The sequence below is a fragment of the Amblyomma americanum genome, chromosome 1 (assembly GCF_052857255.1).
Source record: "Amblyomma americanum isolate KBUSLIRL-KWMA chromosome 1, ASM5285725v1, whole genome shotgun sequence".
Lineage (NCBI taxonomy): Eukaryota > Metazoa > Arthropoda > Arachnida > Ixodida > Ixodidae > Amblyomma > Amblyomma americanum.
Genome location: NC_135497.1, coordinates 125,870,261 through 125,886,036, shown reverse-complemented (window position 1 = coordinate 125,886,036; position 15,776 = coordinate 125,870,261). Strand labels below are relative to the sequence as shown.

At 48.8% G+C, this 15,776-nt stretch overlaps 1 protein-coding gene across 1 annotated transcript; it reads left to right on the top strand.

The window, feature by feature from the left end:
* The first annotated feature begins 2,253 nt into the window (after positions 1–2,253).
* LOC144135777 (uncharacterized) lies at positions 2,254–11,683 on the top strand. The gene is made up of 2 exons (XM_077668210.1): positions 2,254–2,508; positions 10,681–11,683. Exons 1-2 carry the CDS (start codon positions 2,499–2,501, stop codon positions 11,196–11,198), a joined length of 528 nt encoding a protein of 175 aa, XP_077524336.1. The 5' UTR covers positions 2,254–2,498; the 3' UTR covers positions 11,199–11,683.
* Positions 11,684–15,776: the final 4,093 nt, after the last annotated feature.

Sequence of the window (15,776 nt, the reverse complement as noted above, 5' to 3'; positions counted from 1 at the left end):
CAAAAGGAAAAAAAAAACCCGGAGGCTAAATCCCAAACCAACTTAGACGAGCCGTAAGGAAAGCCGACAGTTGTTAGGGGCTTCATTATCCGCACTTAGTTATCGACGTAAGTTCGGCGCAGCTAGGGACAAAAATTGGCTCGTCCACAGCTTTCTGTGGGCTCCCTTGGTTATTACAACCATTTTGTCAATGCCCAAATTGGGCTCTGCCGTCGCGCAGAGAGGCTATTATCGGGGGCCTTCCCCGTTTCAGCAGGCCATTTTGGTCGTCTGCCGGCGCCAGGCTCCAAAACAATGGGATGGAACGAGTGCAAGAATGCGCTGGTCTGGAGGAATGGCACCTTGCGGGCAGATTCCGGGAAAATGCCCCGGCCCTGTTGTACGGCAGGCTGTTCCATCAATGAGCCTTCCGGTCGGCCGAGATAACCGTTCTGTCGGCGGCCTCCCCGCGTCGACTTACCCCCCTGATGGACCGGCTGGGTTAGAACATTCTGGACGGAGGTTATTCAGCAATGCTAGCGGCTAACGGTACTTTAAAAGAGCGACCACAAGGAAAAACACGAGCTTTCTATAACGACGCTATTGTTATTTTTGAGGGGAAAGATTCTGGCGAGGGAGGCTTTGCGCGCGGGCCTTGCAGCTGTCTCTGAACACGAGGACACCTTCGGCAGTTTCGAAGATGAAGTTTCTGGGTTTTCTTTCTATTTCCTTCCTGTAAACTGCTCAAAGGAGCTGACACGACAAACAAGGTTAGCGTCAGGCCGTTGGGCGTTTTTCCAGCTAGAACCAGCCTAGCGAACTGCGATGCGTTGTTAAACTCGAATATTTAATACCTGCGTTTAACGCTGCGTTCGTTAGGCGGTTTTTCGGGTTCAATTCCCCTCCGTAATATGGACATTTTAAAACGAATGTTGACTTGAAGTTGCACCTGTGACACGATTTTTTCTATAAGTAGCACCAGCACAAAAGATCCTATGTCGCGAAGAGGCTACGCACCCTCAAAGGTTGCGTGTGCGCAAGTTCATTTCGTTAATGACAGCTACCTTTTTTTTTCTCCAAACCGACGCACCAATTTGCATGACGACTCTCACAGTTTTGTCTTTTGATAGAGATTTAGCGATATACGATTATATCGCCATGAAAAGATTTTTTTTTGTCCCCGAATACAAGAAATAATCAACAGTGAAGAACTCTGCAATTGGAGCCAGAAAATAAGTTAGAAAAACTGAAGAATGCACTCTTGAAATAGCGAACATCGAATCACTCAGTGTTATCTTTATAGTAAATTTTTCTAACATGTTAATAAAGAGTGCAATAATTTGTGCCTGTAAGAAAACAGAGCCAAACAGAATGTATTTACACAGGCAATACATTGGCCGAACAGGCAGAGAGTGACGTCGCACCAGATCTGGATGTTTGACTTTCAACACCGAATAGGCTTCTTTTGAAAAAGACAGCGCATGAAGACAGGACTGTCCTGTCTTCATGCGCTATGTCTTTTTCAAAAGTGATGCACCAACAAGCCCAAAGTTCTACCTTATTAAGAATGGGCTTCTGCTAGTCATCTCCTCTCTGCTTTCTAGTTCTCTCTAGTTCTCTACTTTAGCGCGCAGCCCACTTATACCCGGCCGAGCTCTTTGGAAGGATGTCACTACGCCTGAAAAAAAAAAAGAAAACGAAGAAAACGTCTCAGAACGATGACACTGGGTGGTGGACAACTCTTATCGACACGACCAAAACTTTCCAGAATCGATCAGGCCTGGCTCCAAGCGGCTATATGCACTGACGGGCGGCAACTCTGCATCAGGTCTGCGTCCGAGTGAGTGCTTATTGCGTCCTAAAGGGGCTCCGTAATTTCTTACGCAAACTGGAATAAGCGGAAGCCGTGGCCAGGCCCGCTCCTGACCTTCGCGGCGTGACCGGAGAGTGGCCCCGGCAGAGGTTAGGCGGCAGGGAGTGGCCGAAACCAGCCCAGCTGTCGATGCACCCTTCCGTGCCGATTGCGGCCGAGAATGCGTGGAATGCGCCCGCTAATGACGCCGGGGCACGGAGCTCTGCTTTTTCGGCGCCGTCCGATGGGCGCCGGGTGGCCGTCCACGTCAGCGCGGTTTCCCCGAAGCGTCTGGCCCAGGGCTGTCATTAGACGCGCACCATCACCGGCGGCCGCGAACTTCGAGGTGCCGCTCAATGACAGGCGTCGCATTACTCGCGTCGTCTCCGCCGCCAGAGGTGCACCGCGGCGGACGAGCCGGAAGAGAAAGCGGGTGAAGGACTGAGGAAGCCATCACGCTGCGTGCGGGAATTTTGACAACGGAGCTGCCGAAAGCAAACCAGGCACGGATCGTTGCCGCCCGTATCCGCTGACGTCACACCTAGGCTAGTGCACGCGTCACGCCGGGGATACCTGGACGCCGTGCAGCTCGGCTGGCGCGGTCGCACACGCAGCATGCGCGCCGCGCCGCACGCCTGGTCTCCGAGTGGCCGCCCCGGACTCAGCCATGCACCCAGGTGAGCTGCCGCCGTCCTCGACCGCACGCGGCAAGGATGCAAACCAGGGCTGAATGCGAGACAGTTTCGATGCTAAAGCCTGTGTTGGTGCAAGCATTCAGAGTTGATGCAGCTTTGGTACTACTGCACGTACGCCCTTAGCTTAATTAAACATAGCGATTAAAGTGGCTGAGCCCTGAAATGCGGCGTATCTTCACTGTCGTGTATTCATCTTGCAAGCTGTTTTATGCCGAAGATAGCAGGTGGCACAGTGCAAATGCACAGCCATGTAGCCACTGAATTACACTAGGCTCCTGTTGTAATGGGTGACTAATTTTTGCATAGAATTCCACCAGTAAGCAGTCGCAGGCTGTCAACATACCGGCTTGCGACAGCCTGCGTAGCAGCGATGGTTTGCTTGGGGTGCACGAAGTTTACACTGCATGGTTCCTGTCACATAGCAGATATATGGTTGCAGCGTCCCGCAGTAGTTGCAGACTATAGTATGCATGATTGAGCGGGAAAATGGCACGTCTTTCTTCTGATGTCCGTTTTCACGGAAACTTGGAGCGCTCGAGCTTTGCAAGAGAAACTTGGGACTTTGTGTCAACTCCTTGGAGCGGTGCACCCGCGTTTTCTCGGTGCAAGCTTAACCTTAACGTGGTTCCGAAGTGCAGCGCTAGAGGCGCATTTACTCGTGATCAATCAAAGACCGTGTTTAGTATAGGCTCCGAAGAAAGATCCTAGATAGTGCTAGAAAAAACAACACCATTGTTTTGCTCGTAACGAGCATGTTGTGCGCGCACGTGTCTACAAACCCCCTCCAGCACTGTCTGGATCCCGCAAGCAATTTTCCACCCTGCTTGCAGTTGAACCTTGGCGGCGCCTATACGCCAGTGCTATAGTTCTTATTTGCCTGCGTTCGGCAAGCTGCGCTGCTGGTCTCACCGCGTCTGCCCTCAGTCCCGTGCTGGCGCGCTCCGACAAACAGCGCAGCTAATCGAATTCAGGGGATTCATGCAGCTCCCATGAGCCCCCGATCCGCGTTCGCAGCACGCGCGCTCCGAATCGGCTTCGAAATTTGCGCCGCCGAGCCCGCACCGTTTCGTGGGCGCGCGTAAATGTGACGCGCCCGCCAGGCGGAGGCGAGCATGGGGGGGGGGGGACAGTGCAGGCGACACACCTTGCTGGCTCCGAGAGTGAGTTGTACGTCCGGCGGGGCCCGGGCACCAGCGCCTCCCCCCGACTCTCAGCTGGCGGAAAACATCCGCCAGGAGAGAGCGGGCCAGCTGAAAGCGCTTGCCTCGTGCAATGCGCTAACGAAGAACGGGGCTGTGCGCTACGCGAGGATGGGCTGGACGCCCCGGCGTTCGCTCGGGGCGCGCTAATTTACGCGCCGCGCAGTGTAAACACTTTGGCTTCGCGTGTGCAACGTTTGAGCGCCTGGAGGGCGGATTCTTCTTTCAGAGTGTCCTTCGCTCAGGTCGAGTAGTTAAGACTGCGATAGAAAACGAACAGGAAACGTTTCTGACAATCTGAAACATAAAAAAAAACAACTACGAGCCCCGCGGTAAGGAGTTCTGCGGGTATATTGATTGTTGTAGTGGAATCTTATGATATGTGAAAAAATTGCGTTTATAAACAAATTCCTGTTGAAAAAGGCGCTTGTCCAGTATCACTGGGTACGCTTTTGTCTCGATCTCCTATCGTATCTATTTGTTTAATTACTCATTACTGTTTCTATAGCAGTTTCTTTTGGCTGAGAAACCGGGTACGAACTTTGCCTGAACTCTCAACGTTATTAGCGTCAGGCAATCCTTTAGCGCGCTATGCCTCAGACTTCAAATGCAGGAATAAAAGTAGCCATATCGTCTCGCGAAAATGCTGAACCAAACTGCAAATCAGCTGGAGCGGCAATCTTGAGGAAGGAGAAAAAAATAACTGAAAGGCATAAAACGTGACGTAACTATTCAAGTATAACTTGTTCCCGTATGTGCAGCTCTTGGTGATTTCTAATTTATGCTGGTCAGTTTGGTTTAAGCTGGGTTCGGCGTGCAAATGCACTGATTATATTAGCATTGAACACGTTCTATTGAGCGCACCGCTAGTATAGTGCGTGCACAGACGCGCAATGCACCATTTTACATATCAAGATGCTCATGTTCTGGTGTAGTTCAGCAAGTTGCGTGCCAAATATTTCAAGATTAGCGTAGGTTCTCGTACTGCAGACACGAACAAAAAAAGAAGGGAGAGAAAATCACAGCTCCATTCCGCGCCTTCCTTACGGATCGAGTAGATAGTTCACAGTGAAAAATCGACGCTAATATCAGTTCAATAAGATTACACGGACCAAATTCCGTGCGACCTCATTGAGTACAATATCATGTTTGTACCTAGCTGTCATAAATAAAAAAAATAATTGTAGCTAGATCATACAGTTTAGCAATACACACTTATAAACTTGCAAATTCTCCATAAAGGTGAGGACACGGACTAATCCTTTCTGTTGCGTTCGCTTACGAGCCTTACCGCTTGTAACATGCATGTCATGGCGCTTGCAATTTATTCTTGCTTTTTTTTTTTTGTAGGGCTAGATTCAAACAAGTCGCTATTACACCGGCTTTGCCGCCCGTGCGCACACAAAAAAGCAATTGAGCAGGCGGAATGGGCCCTCTCACGCCGACTGCGACCGAGAATGTATAGGGAGTGCGCAATTAAATGTTTCGCCCGTGGCGAATACCGTGAAGTTTAAATACTGCGGAATTCAGTGAAAAAAACACTTAGTACCAGATCCCTGAATGTCTCGTCCAACAAAAGCGTGAAGCTCAAAGTAGCTCGTAATTCGAGGAAATTAGTTTTCACAGCTTGGTCCGCGGCGCCGGAGTGGCGAAAGCGCCCGAGAAAAGGCGCGTTTCGGGACTGAGCCTCAGCGCTGTTGGTTAACACCCCTTGATATGGCATCGGCCAGAGAGTTATCGAGTGAAGTCGGTTCCTTGTGTAGGCGTGCATGGACGCTGTTACTCGGTTAGCTTCAGTTATATGGGAGGAAAATAAAGCCGTTTTTCACTGTGCAGTTTTTACGGGTTTCATGAGGCGCATTCATACGTATAAAGTGCTCTGTTTTTCTTCATCTTATCCTCCCAATGGGCATTTAAACTCCCTTGGACGTCCCACGGATGTCCTAAACATCCACAGGACGTCCGCGGCAGTTTCAGTGCCCATTGGGCTTCGCTCCATGCGTGGCTTAAGTCGCGCAGCCATCCCTGATAATTAGTTTACGCGCGCCAATTTTAATCTCATCGAGGCTGTCAAAGCGATTACGAAAGGTGCGCGACGCGTTCGAACTGATTTAAACTCAGGCTGCTGTGAAGCCACGTGACTGCCCGAAAGCTTGCGGCACGATCATCGCGCCGCAGATATAGCAACGAATACACAGGGCAGGCTGCGAAGAGGTAGGTGCGAGAGGAGTAGTACTCGTACTGCGCGGCCAGCTTGTGGAATCGGCGGAAGAGACGCCGGCACTGTTCTCGCCTTGCCTCGACGACACTTGCGGCGTTGTTTTCTTTGCGGCTGGCGGCGGGTCGTGTTGTTCCCGGACGGGCAAGCTCAGGTATTTCCGCCGCGCGAAGCCGAGCGTGCAGGCGAGTCGAGTTCTCACGCGCAGGCGCTGTTCCCACGGCAGCAGCTGAAAGACGAGCGCCACCGCCTTCCTTCCCGCGATTGTTCGGCGTCGCCATGGAAACAGGTGCGGCGCCGCGGCCTTGGCGTCCTTGGAGCCCTTTCTGTCGCTGACCAGCTTTGTTAGAGCTCGTTTGGCGGTGCTTTGGCAGCGAGGCTAAACTGTTCTATTCTGGGTAATGACGCACGGCGCGGATGCCAACGGTATACGGATCGTGGTGCGATGCGGAGAGAAATGCAAGACTGTAGAGAAAAAAAAAAGGGGGGGATCATTATCTTCGAGAAACGCGTAAACATGTTAGTACACCGCAGCTAATTGTTGAGTGAGGATAATTTAATGGGTAAGAAAAGAGAAGAAGCCTTAGATGGGATGGAGGGTTGATTGAGTAGAAGGGAGGGTAATGTGTGGAAGCGTCGAACGGGCTGAAGAAGCCCTGCCCTTATGAAGTGTTTACAGGGTCATGTTTTCGAGACCTTTCGTATCAGAAACATGAGACCTAAAGGGTCTCATTTTTCCTCGATGCTTATTTGTCTTTACTTTTTTTCAGCGTGATGCCGCTTTTATATTGTTTACATTAGAAGGTTTCAATTTCCTCCTTCCTCTTTCAACTTTATTGGTTGATTTTATCTGGCGTTCGATTTTCTATTATAGTCTACTTCGTGAGTCTCGATCACTGGGCTGCCTTGCACGATAATAACAAGGACGGGAGCTAGGGGACGTGTTGTTTCATGTGTTGCTCCCGAACTTCTAAATGGGAAGACGCCGTGCAGAAAACCATAGATGGCGAAAATTCATTTCTACGCCTCCTTTCCGCGCTGAGACGCACGCACGCAGTAGGAAAGAGTTCAAGAGACGCTCTGAACCTGTTCAAAGCTTTGGATTGGCTCGTCAGCCAGTTCACGTGCGATTTAGAATAGGGCAACTAGATTCGGCTACACCAGTCAACTGATCAACGTAGGGTGCGAAAAGTTTTCAATACCAAGCCCCGCTTTATCGAAACACATGGGTTCATCATCGCTAGCTCAATGCTGTCTCAAACAAGCCATGTTGCTGGGTTACTTTTGGCAAAGGCTGTGCAGTCAGAATCTTATCAGACGCGGCAGTATTCCTATAAAACTTTATCGCCGTCGTTGCATACAGGGTGTTTCACGTAAGACTGGTGGCGATTTATAAAAATAGTCTTTCTGACTTAGAGCATCAGTTTTTTTTCGCATAGCATTGTCAGCGGTAGCGTGTATCAGAATAATGCAATGATGTGTTAGCTATAGCAGGCTGGTTAATTGATACTGAAGATTTTTTTTTTACCTGTTACAGTTAGCTCCTCAATTACAGAGAGGCCTGTAGGCTACCGTTAGCAATATTCATATCCGTTTTTTAGATCTTCAAAAATGCAATTCTCGTCGCCGCTGCATCTCAAGGAACTTAGGGCGCACGCGAGCGGAACCGAATCTCCGCGACTGAAGAGAGCGCCAGCAACATCCACAAGCGGACGTCACACGGCGGCATGCCTGTCACGTGCTCTTTTGCCCGCTCTCTGCTCCCACCCGGAAACCGCGAAAAGTGCACATGACACCCACGCGTCTCTGCGACGCACGTCTATAGGCGTGGCCGGTGCTCTAAAGGGGCCCAACTTAAGGCAACCACAGCGGCACGAAAGCAGAGCAGTGCTTAAAAACTAGGCGGATACGAGGTGCACTGGTGATATTCTGTGGTGCATATGCAGACGCCGTTTCCCTGCGCCCTCACGATCGCTGCGCGGATGATAAACGCCACGCACCATCCACGCAGCGAGCGTGAGGGTGCAAAGAAACGTCACCAGTGGTAATCTGGGAGCAAGCGCCGGCGAACGCAATGACACCTCGCGACCTTACTCCCGGGCTGTTGGCACCTGCCTGGTTACCTTGGGCAAAGACGGTACGTTTCTAGGGAATTTTTTTTATCTTGAGTGAGCACTCCACCGCGAAAAAGTTGCACGTTGCGGCTGTCATCCATCTTCCGTCAATTCACATTGAGAGTAAGTTGTCTAGGCCACATCGCGACTGCAGAACAGCGATATGAATGGCACGAATTTCACAGCTGTATTCGTTTCTCGCATGCAATGAGCCAAGTGGCTGAACCACGTGGAACGTTTCCTGAGAGCTTGTGTCGACTCACCCAATCACGGCTCTTTTCATCTGCCTGTCGAAAGCACATTTCGGAAGCTAATTTCGTCTATTCCATCCAAGCTCAAGCGTAGTCTCTTATTGACCTATGATAATGACGTACTGGTGCAAATCTAGACGCTAAATTTCACATGAAAGGGGACGCAGCGTCAAGAACCCGCTTTAATGCTACAGACGCACGCGATAGCAGCGGCGTTATCACCGCCTCTTCCGCCATGTCGTTAGGCTGTCTCGATGCGCTGCGCTCTTACTGTCAGCGTCAGATAAAACGCCAACAAGAAATTTGAAACACGAACTGCAAAATGATATGTTACTCACAAAAAGCTCAGTACTAGCGCAAATTTGCGTCACATCGAAGGCAATACACTGTGCTTTAGAAGTGTTAATCAACCGCGTCTGAATTTTCTCCCGAGTAGCTAATATATTTGTGCTTTTGTGTTGGCATTACAGTTCCCTTGTTCGCGTTTCATTTGACGCTGATGGTACATGTGCTGCCGCCGCGTCACCTATCGGGACTGGAACGACCGATATAAACTGTTATAGCATATATTTGTTGGCTGCGTCCAGCTACTGTAGCGTCACGAGTTGGCCATACTGCCAGCAATAGTTGCCTCTTGGCTGTCGCCACGAGAACAAAAAAGGCGTTGAGAGTGACTATTGAGCCGTACAAATCAGGCATCCCTATTTGTGCGGGGACTACGGTACACCAAATCGTAGAGCAAATCTTGTTGCAAATTACGCAAACTACTGACATAGCGGTACCCCATTACGTCATCAGAAAACGCATTCCTTTTCCTGAATACTGTCATGTATTTAGCAACAGTCGCGTATTTAGCGTAGTACGACAGCGTTCCTGCGGGCTATTACTTCCCAGGTCTGTACCGTTGACTTCCTCAGATGTTTATTTTGCACGGAAGAAGCTGCAAAGAGGTTTTATTTTCGTTTAAGGCAAGCTGTTATCTGTTTGGATGGGTCAGCAGCATAGGCCAAAAGTATCATAGCCTGTAGAGCCATTTAAAAATGATCAAAGGTGCATGCATGCCAGTTGCCGACACTGTCAATCAAGGCAAGGCTAGTCCTGCCAGCAGCCAGGAGCAACCTCAACTGAAACCTCTCGACTTCTACGATGTATAGTAGGCCTCAGCACAACAAAGGCTCACCCTGTTATTAGCAAGGGCTATCGTAAAAATAGCCTTCCAGTGATTCTGCCGCGAGGGCAAACCTATTTTCCATGAAATGCACATAAGGCCTTTCACCTGTCAAACAACAAAGCTGCCCCAATATTCCTCCGAAAATCGAATCGGACTATATTCTTTAACTTCGCACGCTTGCATGCTCTTGTTCATAAAGCGGGCGATACAATCTCACTCGAAGACGATGTGCATACAAAGGAATATACCATCTAGCTAAATTACCGCCGAGAAATGCCATAATCCTTGCACGTTTGCTGTATTTATGTATAAGAAAATGCTGACTCACATATTTTCGCCTTCCAGCCCAATCGGAGCGTTTGTTCTGCTTAGCCGCGAGTGAACAAAAAGAAAAAAAAACTATTCGAAAACGGGTGCCAATAATGAAGGTTTCAATAGTTTCTAAAAAGTTAATACAGTAGAATGGGAAGTGTTCGACCAGTATGCTGTATTGACTTTATTCTGACTAGCTTTAGTGCCTAGCGTGCAGAATTGTCATGGTGCTGATTTTCTACTCGCTATAACACGAATGCCGTTGTTTGAAAATTCGTGAACACTTGCTTTTTTGGGAAGTCTCATGCGATCCAATTTGTCGATTATAGTGTTATAGTGCTGAAGCTGAATGCTCTGTAAATAAATATCGCTCACAAGGCAATGAGTGCAATATGTCCTTAAAACAATGCTCAGTGTTTGGTTTTCCCAAATAAACGAAACAACAGTTTAAAAAATATTCGCTTCCTTTAACTTCGCAATGACGAGTCTGAACTGTGTTCCTGTTTGGCACGGCTAATCGAGGAATATTCCGTTCGGTTCGGAAATTATTCATTTCGTATTACTCTTGGCATATTCAAACCCGCAGTAAGTGATGAGTGTACATTTGTGGTGTTCTGCTTTTCTTCTGTGAAGAGGTTGTGCAAGAAAAAAAAAATGGCATTCACGTGACGTGACGCGTCACTCATCACGTGCCTGCGCACTGATGTGGATGAGCAGCTCGAGCTCAGTTTTCAAGCATTTAATAATGTCGATTAACTTGAACGAAATGTGCCATTGTATTTTGCTAGAATCGGAACTATCTGTAGCAGTGTAGTCGTACAAAACGAAATAGTCGAGAGGAGTCCCGCAAGCGGTTTAACAGCTGAACCTTTTTCAATGCCCTTTCCAGGACGGAGAGGTGTGGACAGCGAGACAGCCTTTGTCATCGCCATTATTGTCGTGTTCATCGTCATCGGTGTCTTTGTGTTCATCTACGCTTGCTGCGTCACAGAAGAAAAGCTCAAATCCGCCACGAAAAAGAAGGCATCACAAAAGAAAAAGGATGCAGGGCCAGCCGCACCTCCTGCGCCCGCGCCAGCAGGTCCAGCGGCGCCAGCAGCAGCACCGGTGGCGGCACCTGCCGACAGCATGGCGAAGCCTAGCACGGCCGCTGCGCCGTCGCCGCCCACAAACGGCGGCGGTGACACGCGGAACACTGAAATCGTGCTCACCGTGCAGGACACGGTTGCTCAGTCGTTGCCGGTGTCTCGTCCTCCGGTTCCGACCATGTCGGCACTAACGCCGACTTGGAAGCCGCACAGTTCGGAACCCCGCCGGAATGGAATAAAGAGCATGGTCGCAGAGGTGGCCCCGCCCGCGCAAAGCACTCCTTCCGTGTGTGACCGGGCGTACTCGGTGCACCTTTAGCGGAGCCATGTCCACCCGGTTAAGAAATGGCCCCGTTCCTGCAAGGGTGCAAGACTAATCTACTAGACGAGTCAGTTTGGTGTGTTCCCTAGTGAGTCAACTTCACGGACAGTCAAGTGCCCGCTCGCTGCGCGATACAGGGTTGAGCAGTCGCTGGAACGATTTCTCATGTTGCAGAAGCGGAGCATTCAATGGTTGTGTGGACGTCTTGTGTGTGCTGTCCCCGTCTCTCGGCGTGTTTGCGTGCGCTCGTCGAGAACTTTGTAAATACTACGGACCCTGATGACAAACCGGTACTCAGTACTGGACGCAGACATGCGCTTTACACAAGAAAGTGTTTGTAAATGTATGCATATACTCGCTGTGCTTTACATTTTGTTTCTATTTCAGGCGAACACGGCAAACAAAGGTATGATACAAAGGAAGATGCACGATATTAAAGGCGCTAGCCACTTTGTTGCGGACAATCCATTTGTGCCATGAAATCTGGTGTGTTTTTCTCCACAGGCCTACACCGATATAAAAAAAAAAGAGAATCCACTTGTTCGAGATCGTGTCCGTTTCATTAGGGTGAACTTAACCGTTGAGCGTACAGCACAGGGACGGTTTTTGGGCCACTGTTAAGCCCCAACTCGATGCACACATCCTAGGCGTACGGCGGAGCGCCTACGCGCCCAGCGCCGCGCCGTGCCAAGCGTCGAAAAAAGTCATACACCTCCATGCTCCCTGTGCTGGGGCGTTCTCCCTCTCGAGCCGACCGAAGGAATTTCAAGCGTGAAGTAAGGGGATTTGGGGGGCGCTGAAAGGACAACTTAAACCGCGAAGAAACGTTCCAGGAACCTGGGATAGGTTCAAGCCATAAAGAAAAGAGTCCCCGAGAGCCCCCGCCGTCCTCCTATTGTTGTAAACCGGACCCCGCTTCCGACGCGCGCGCAAGCGCGCGCGCTCAGGCGCGGATATCTGACATGGACAGATATCTGTACCTGCTCGCGCCTGCGCGCGCGTCGCGCTTTGCGCATGCGCAGACAGTATCCAGCGTACGCCCGTGCGCGTAGGCGCTCCGCTGGTACGCGTAGGATGTGTCCATCGAGTTGGGGCTTTAGCCCTTTGCAGCACGGCGTCTACGACTTTGCACGCCACTTTTCACTTCTTTTTTCGAAGCATCTAGCGCTCTTCTCACGAGATCAGTGATGCCGGCTGCACTTCGAGTACCTGCTGGGCAGAATGGCGGGACCGTTACCTGTCCAGGAAAAAACATTGATTTCACACATCAAGGATTAAAGATGACGTCGCGAAGTTCAAAGGCGCGCCAAGGAAGTGCTGCTGGTGCTGTCGCTTGTTATCTGACGTGGTGGAAAATGTTATTAATGCGAAAGCATTATATGCTCATCAGCAACGAAACCCGGCGTTGTCGTCCATTGGTCGGAAAACCCCAATGACGTCACCATGGTCTCGCATGATGTCAGGAGTACATCATAAAACAGTAATCAGTGATCACAGGCAAAGAAGCTAATAAAACATAAGCCAACGAGGGACAGCACACAGCAAGGAGACACGACACGCCTCTTGTCTTGACTCCTTGCTGTGTGCTGACCCTCGTTGGAGGCTGTTTTAAGTGCAGTATGAACCAACTAGCTCAGATACAGATTATTTTGCAGTGGAGCAGACAGACGAGACAGTAGCAGTTAGTGGTAGTGACATTTAACGTGGTAGTTTTGGTATGATAACCGACGCTACTAAATGTTGGTTAACGACAATGGCAATGATAAAGGCCTCTAAGCTAAAGGGCTTCATGGCAGAAGCCTTTAGGTCAAATGCCTTCATGGTAAATGCCCTTAGAGTGAAGGCCTTTGGTCACAGGATGATTTTGCATTCACAGCACGAAAGGACATTAGGTGCCTACCGTATCTTTTAAAAGACATTGGCACTGAGTTTTAGTTGCGGAAACTCAGTGGAAATGAGGAAACTTCGTTGCATTAATTGTGCATAACAGTGTTCGATAGAAAAATTGTCCAACAATCCGCGGGCGTAGCAGTCGGCGGCGTGCGCGGATTCCTAAATTTTTTGTGCTATCCATGTTGTTTTTGTGAAATATGGGATCATAAATATATATACACACGAATTTTTAGATTTTTCTCCATAGTGGAACGTAATACCTGCTTGAAAGGGTTGCGTTCGGGGGTATGGGGTGGGGGGTGGGGGAAAGCAGAGGCGATCCCATTTTCGACTTAAACTGCGCGGTTTTCCCACCAAAATTTTCGTGACTGAACTACCCCCATCTCCAGCCATTTTTGTTAACCCCTAGATCGGCACGGGCACAGAAGAATTAATGTGCCCATGCGTCGGCTGGTCTGGGGCGGAATCCCCGAGGCGTTTCGCTTGACATGCTGCTGCGCGGCCAATCGCGCGCGGCGGCCTGCGTAAAAGCGAGCCGACTCCAAAGGGAACCGTCTCGTGGATTCGGCCCCTGCATTGAACTAATCACGCGCACAGCCTGGACACATTTCTTATTGTGTAAATAGTTTGTGTCGATTATATCTCACTATCCTCTCTTCCTGTCTCCTCACCTTTTTCATTTCATTTCTCGATTCTGCCTGCTATCCTTTATTTCCGCTGCCCCAGCTCAGGTGCTTCAGTATCGATGGCAGATATCGGGGCTAGCAAAAATCTTTTGCTTCCTTTTTGCTATTATTTTTAATAAAACCACTACTACTAGTCGAGCCCTTGTAATGGAAACAGCGTTGTTCGACCTGTCTCTCATCGGAGCACAAGAAACGTGTGCACTACCTCACGCAAAAGATATGCCATAATCACTGACACTCTGAGAAGTCTAAAAAAAGAGTCTGGTAACGCCGTTAGTGTGAAATTAAGTGCGTGAAAAACAGCTCATGAACAAAGTACCTTTATTGGTTCATTTCAGCTGTGAACAGGGTACGCATCGACTGAAACGCACACGCGGGTGTCACCATCCGAAAATAAGCAAGATGTCGATTGCGTCGACAGGAAAAATAAGCTACATGTTGCGGTGATGGGACAGAATCAGCAATTTTTAAGGCGTGATAAAGAAATAAATTGCTCCTGATGAATCATTTCCATACTCCTTCAGTTTAGCAAAAGGGTTGATTATAAGGTAGTAGAATGCTGCGAAAATAACAAAAAAAGGATTTTATCATTAATAGAACTGTTAGCAACTAATACACTGATCAGTCAGAAAGTTATTTAATCATAACAATTTAATTTGACACCTATTAAGCACATCATGCTCTTGCTATCGTTAACAGACCGTCGATAATACCGTTTATTTCGTTGCCAAGCACACAGATGTATATTTAGAACATTTGGCTCATGTACATTACGTAGGACACCTTCCATATATCGCCCTTTATATTTAATGATATCGCATCATGATAGAGAGAGTGGTGTGGATGCGCAAGTGGTGCAGCAAATAATTTTACATGCAGAGGTGAGTTTGCTGAATTGTAATGTTATTGAGTAGCATTACCGTCAAATGAAAACAAAAACAAATATCTGTCTCACCACCCCTGCCTCAGGTATCGACCTCGAATGATTTGATCGGAAAACTGTTAGGATGCTTTGACTTGAAGCTGAAAATTTAAGACCGCCTGCTTTGCTGTTAACATCCATTACGAAGCTTCTGGGTATAAATCCAGCCTTGCAGATAAGCGCAACTGACTCGACACGTTGACTATCAGGCTGTTGTGCTGCATTTCACGACGCACACAAAGGTATGGGCTTTTTCATTTTCACTGCCCAAATTGCAGTTATTTGTGTGACTTGTTCAAATGTAGAAGCGACAAAAGGTCTGCACGTTTGTGATAAGAATGATCTGTTCGGGGTTTATTTAGTAATTGTAAAGTTAACGGGCATCTCAGGCTGGAATCGGAGCTGAGAAGAGTTGCTTTTGGTTAAGCTGGAAAGTTGAATCCTCACTTCTTGCGTAACCTCAGAAACCTACTTCCTGACAACGCCTCATGTTACCGCGAAGATAATCTGTCCGCTCAAACTGCGTCCAATATATGCTCAACACTTCATGAAGCTTGCAATGCACACGGGTCGCAGTGAAGATTGGCCTGTATTTGGTTTCTGTGTTTCTTAATAATTATAATATGTTAAGTTTAACGTACCAAAGCGACATATGGGGGTATGACAGAGCGTTCAGAGCTCCGAGTTAATTGAGACCACCCGGGGTTGTTTAACATGTGCTGACATCGCACAGCGCATGGTCGTATTTGCATTTCGCCTCCACCGAAATGCGGCCGCCGCGGCCGGGATTCGATCCCGCGACCTTTGGACCACCAGTCGAACGCAAAATCCACTTAGGTGTTTCCGTGTTTGAAATGCCACGATTTTTGTGAATCGGTTCATAAAAAATTGAAAAGAAATAAGCAACAGGAAAATTAAAAGCGAGTGCAGTTTAATCACTACCAAATCTTGAAATAAAAGATATCTATACAAAGCAACTAGGCTTTTACAAAGCGCGTGGTTTCAAAGCTCAGCAGCATTTAGCTCCAGCGCTGGCCAAAGCACGGTGATGTTTGTATTCGATGTCTGAGCGCG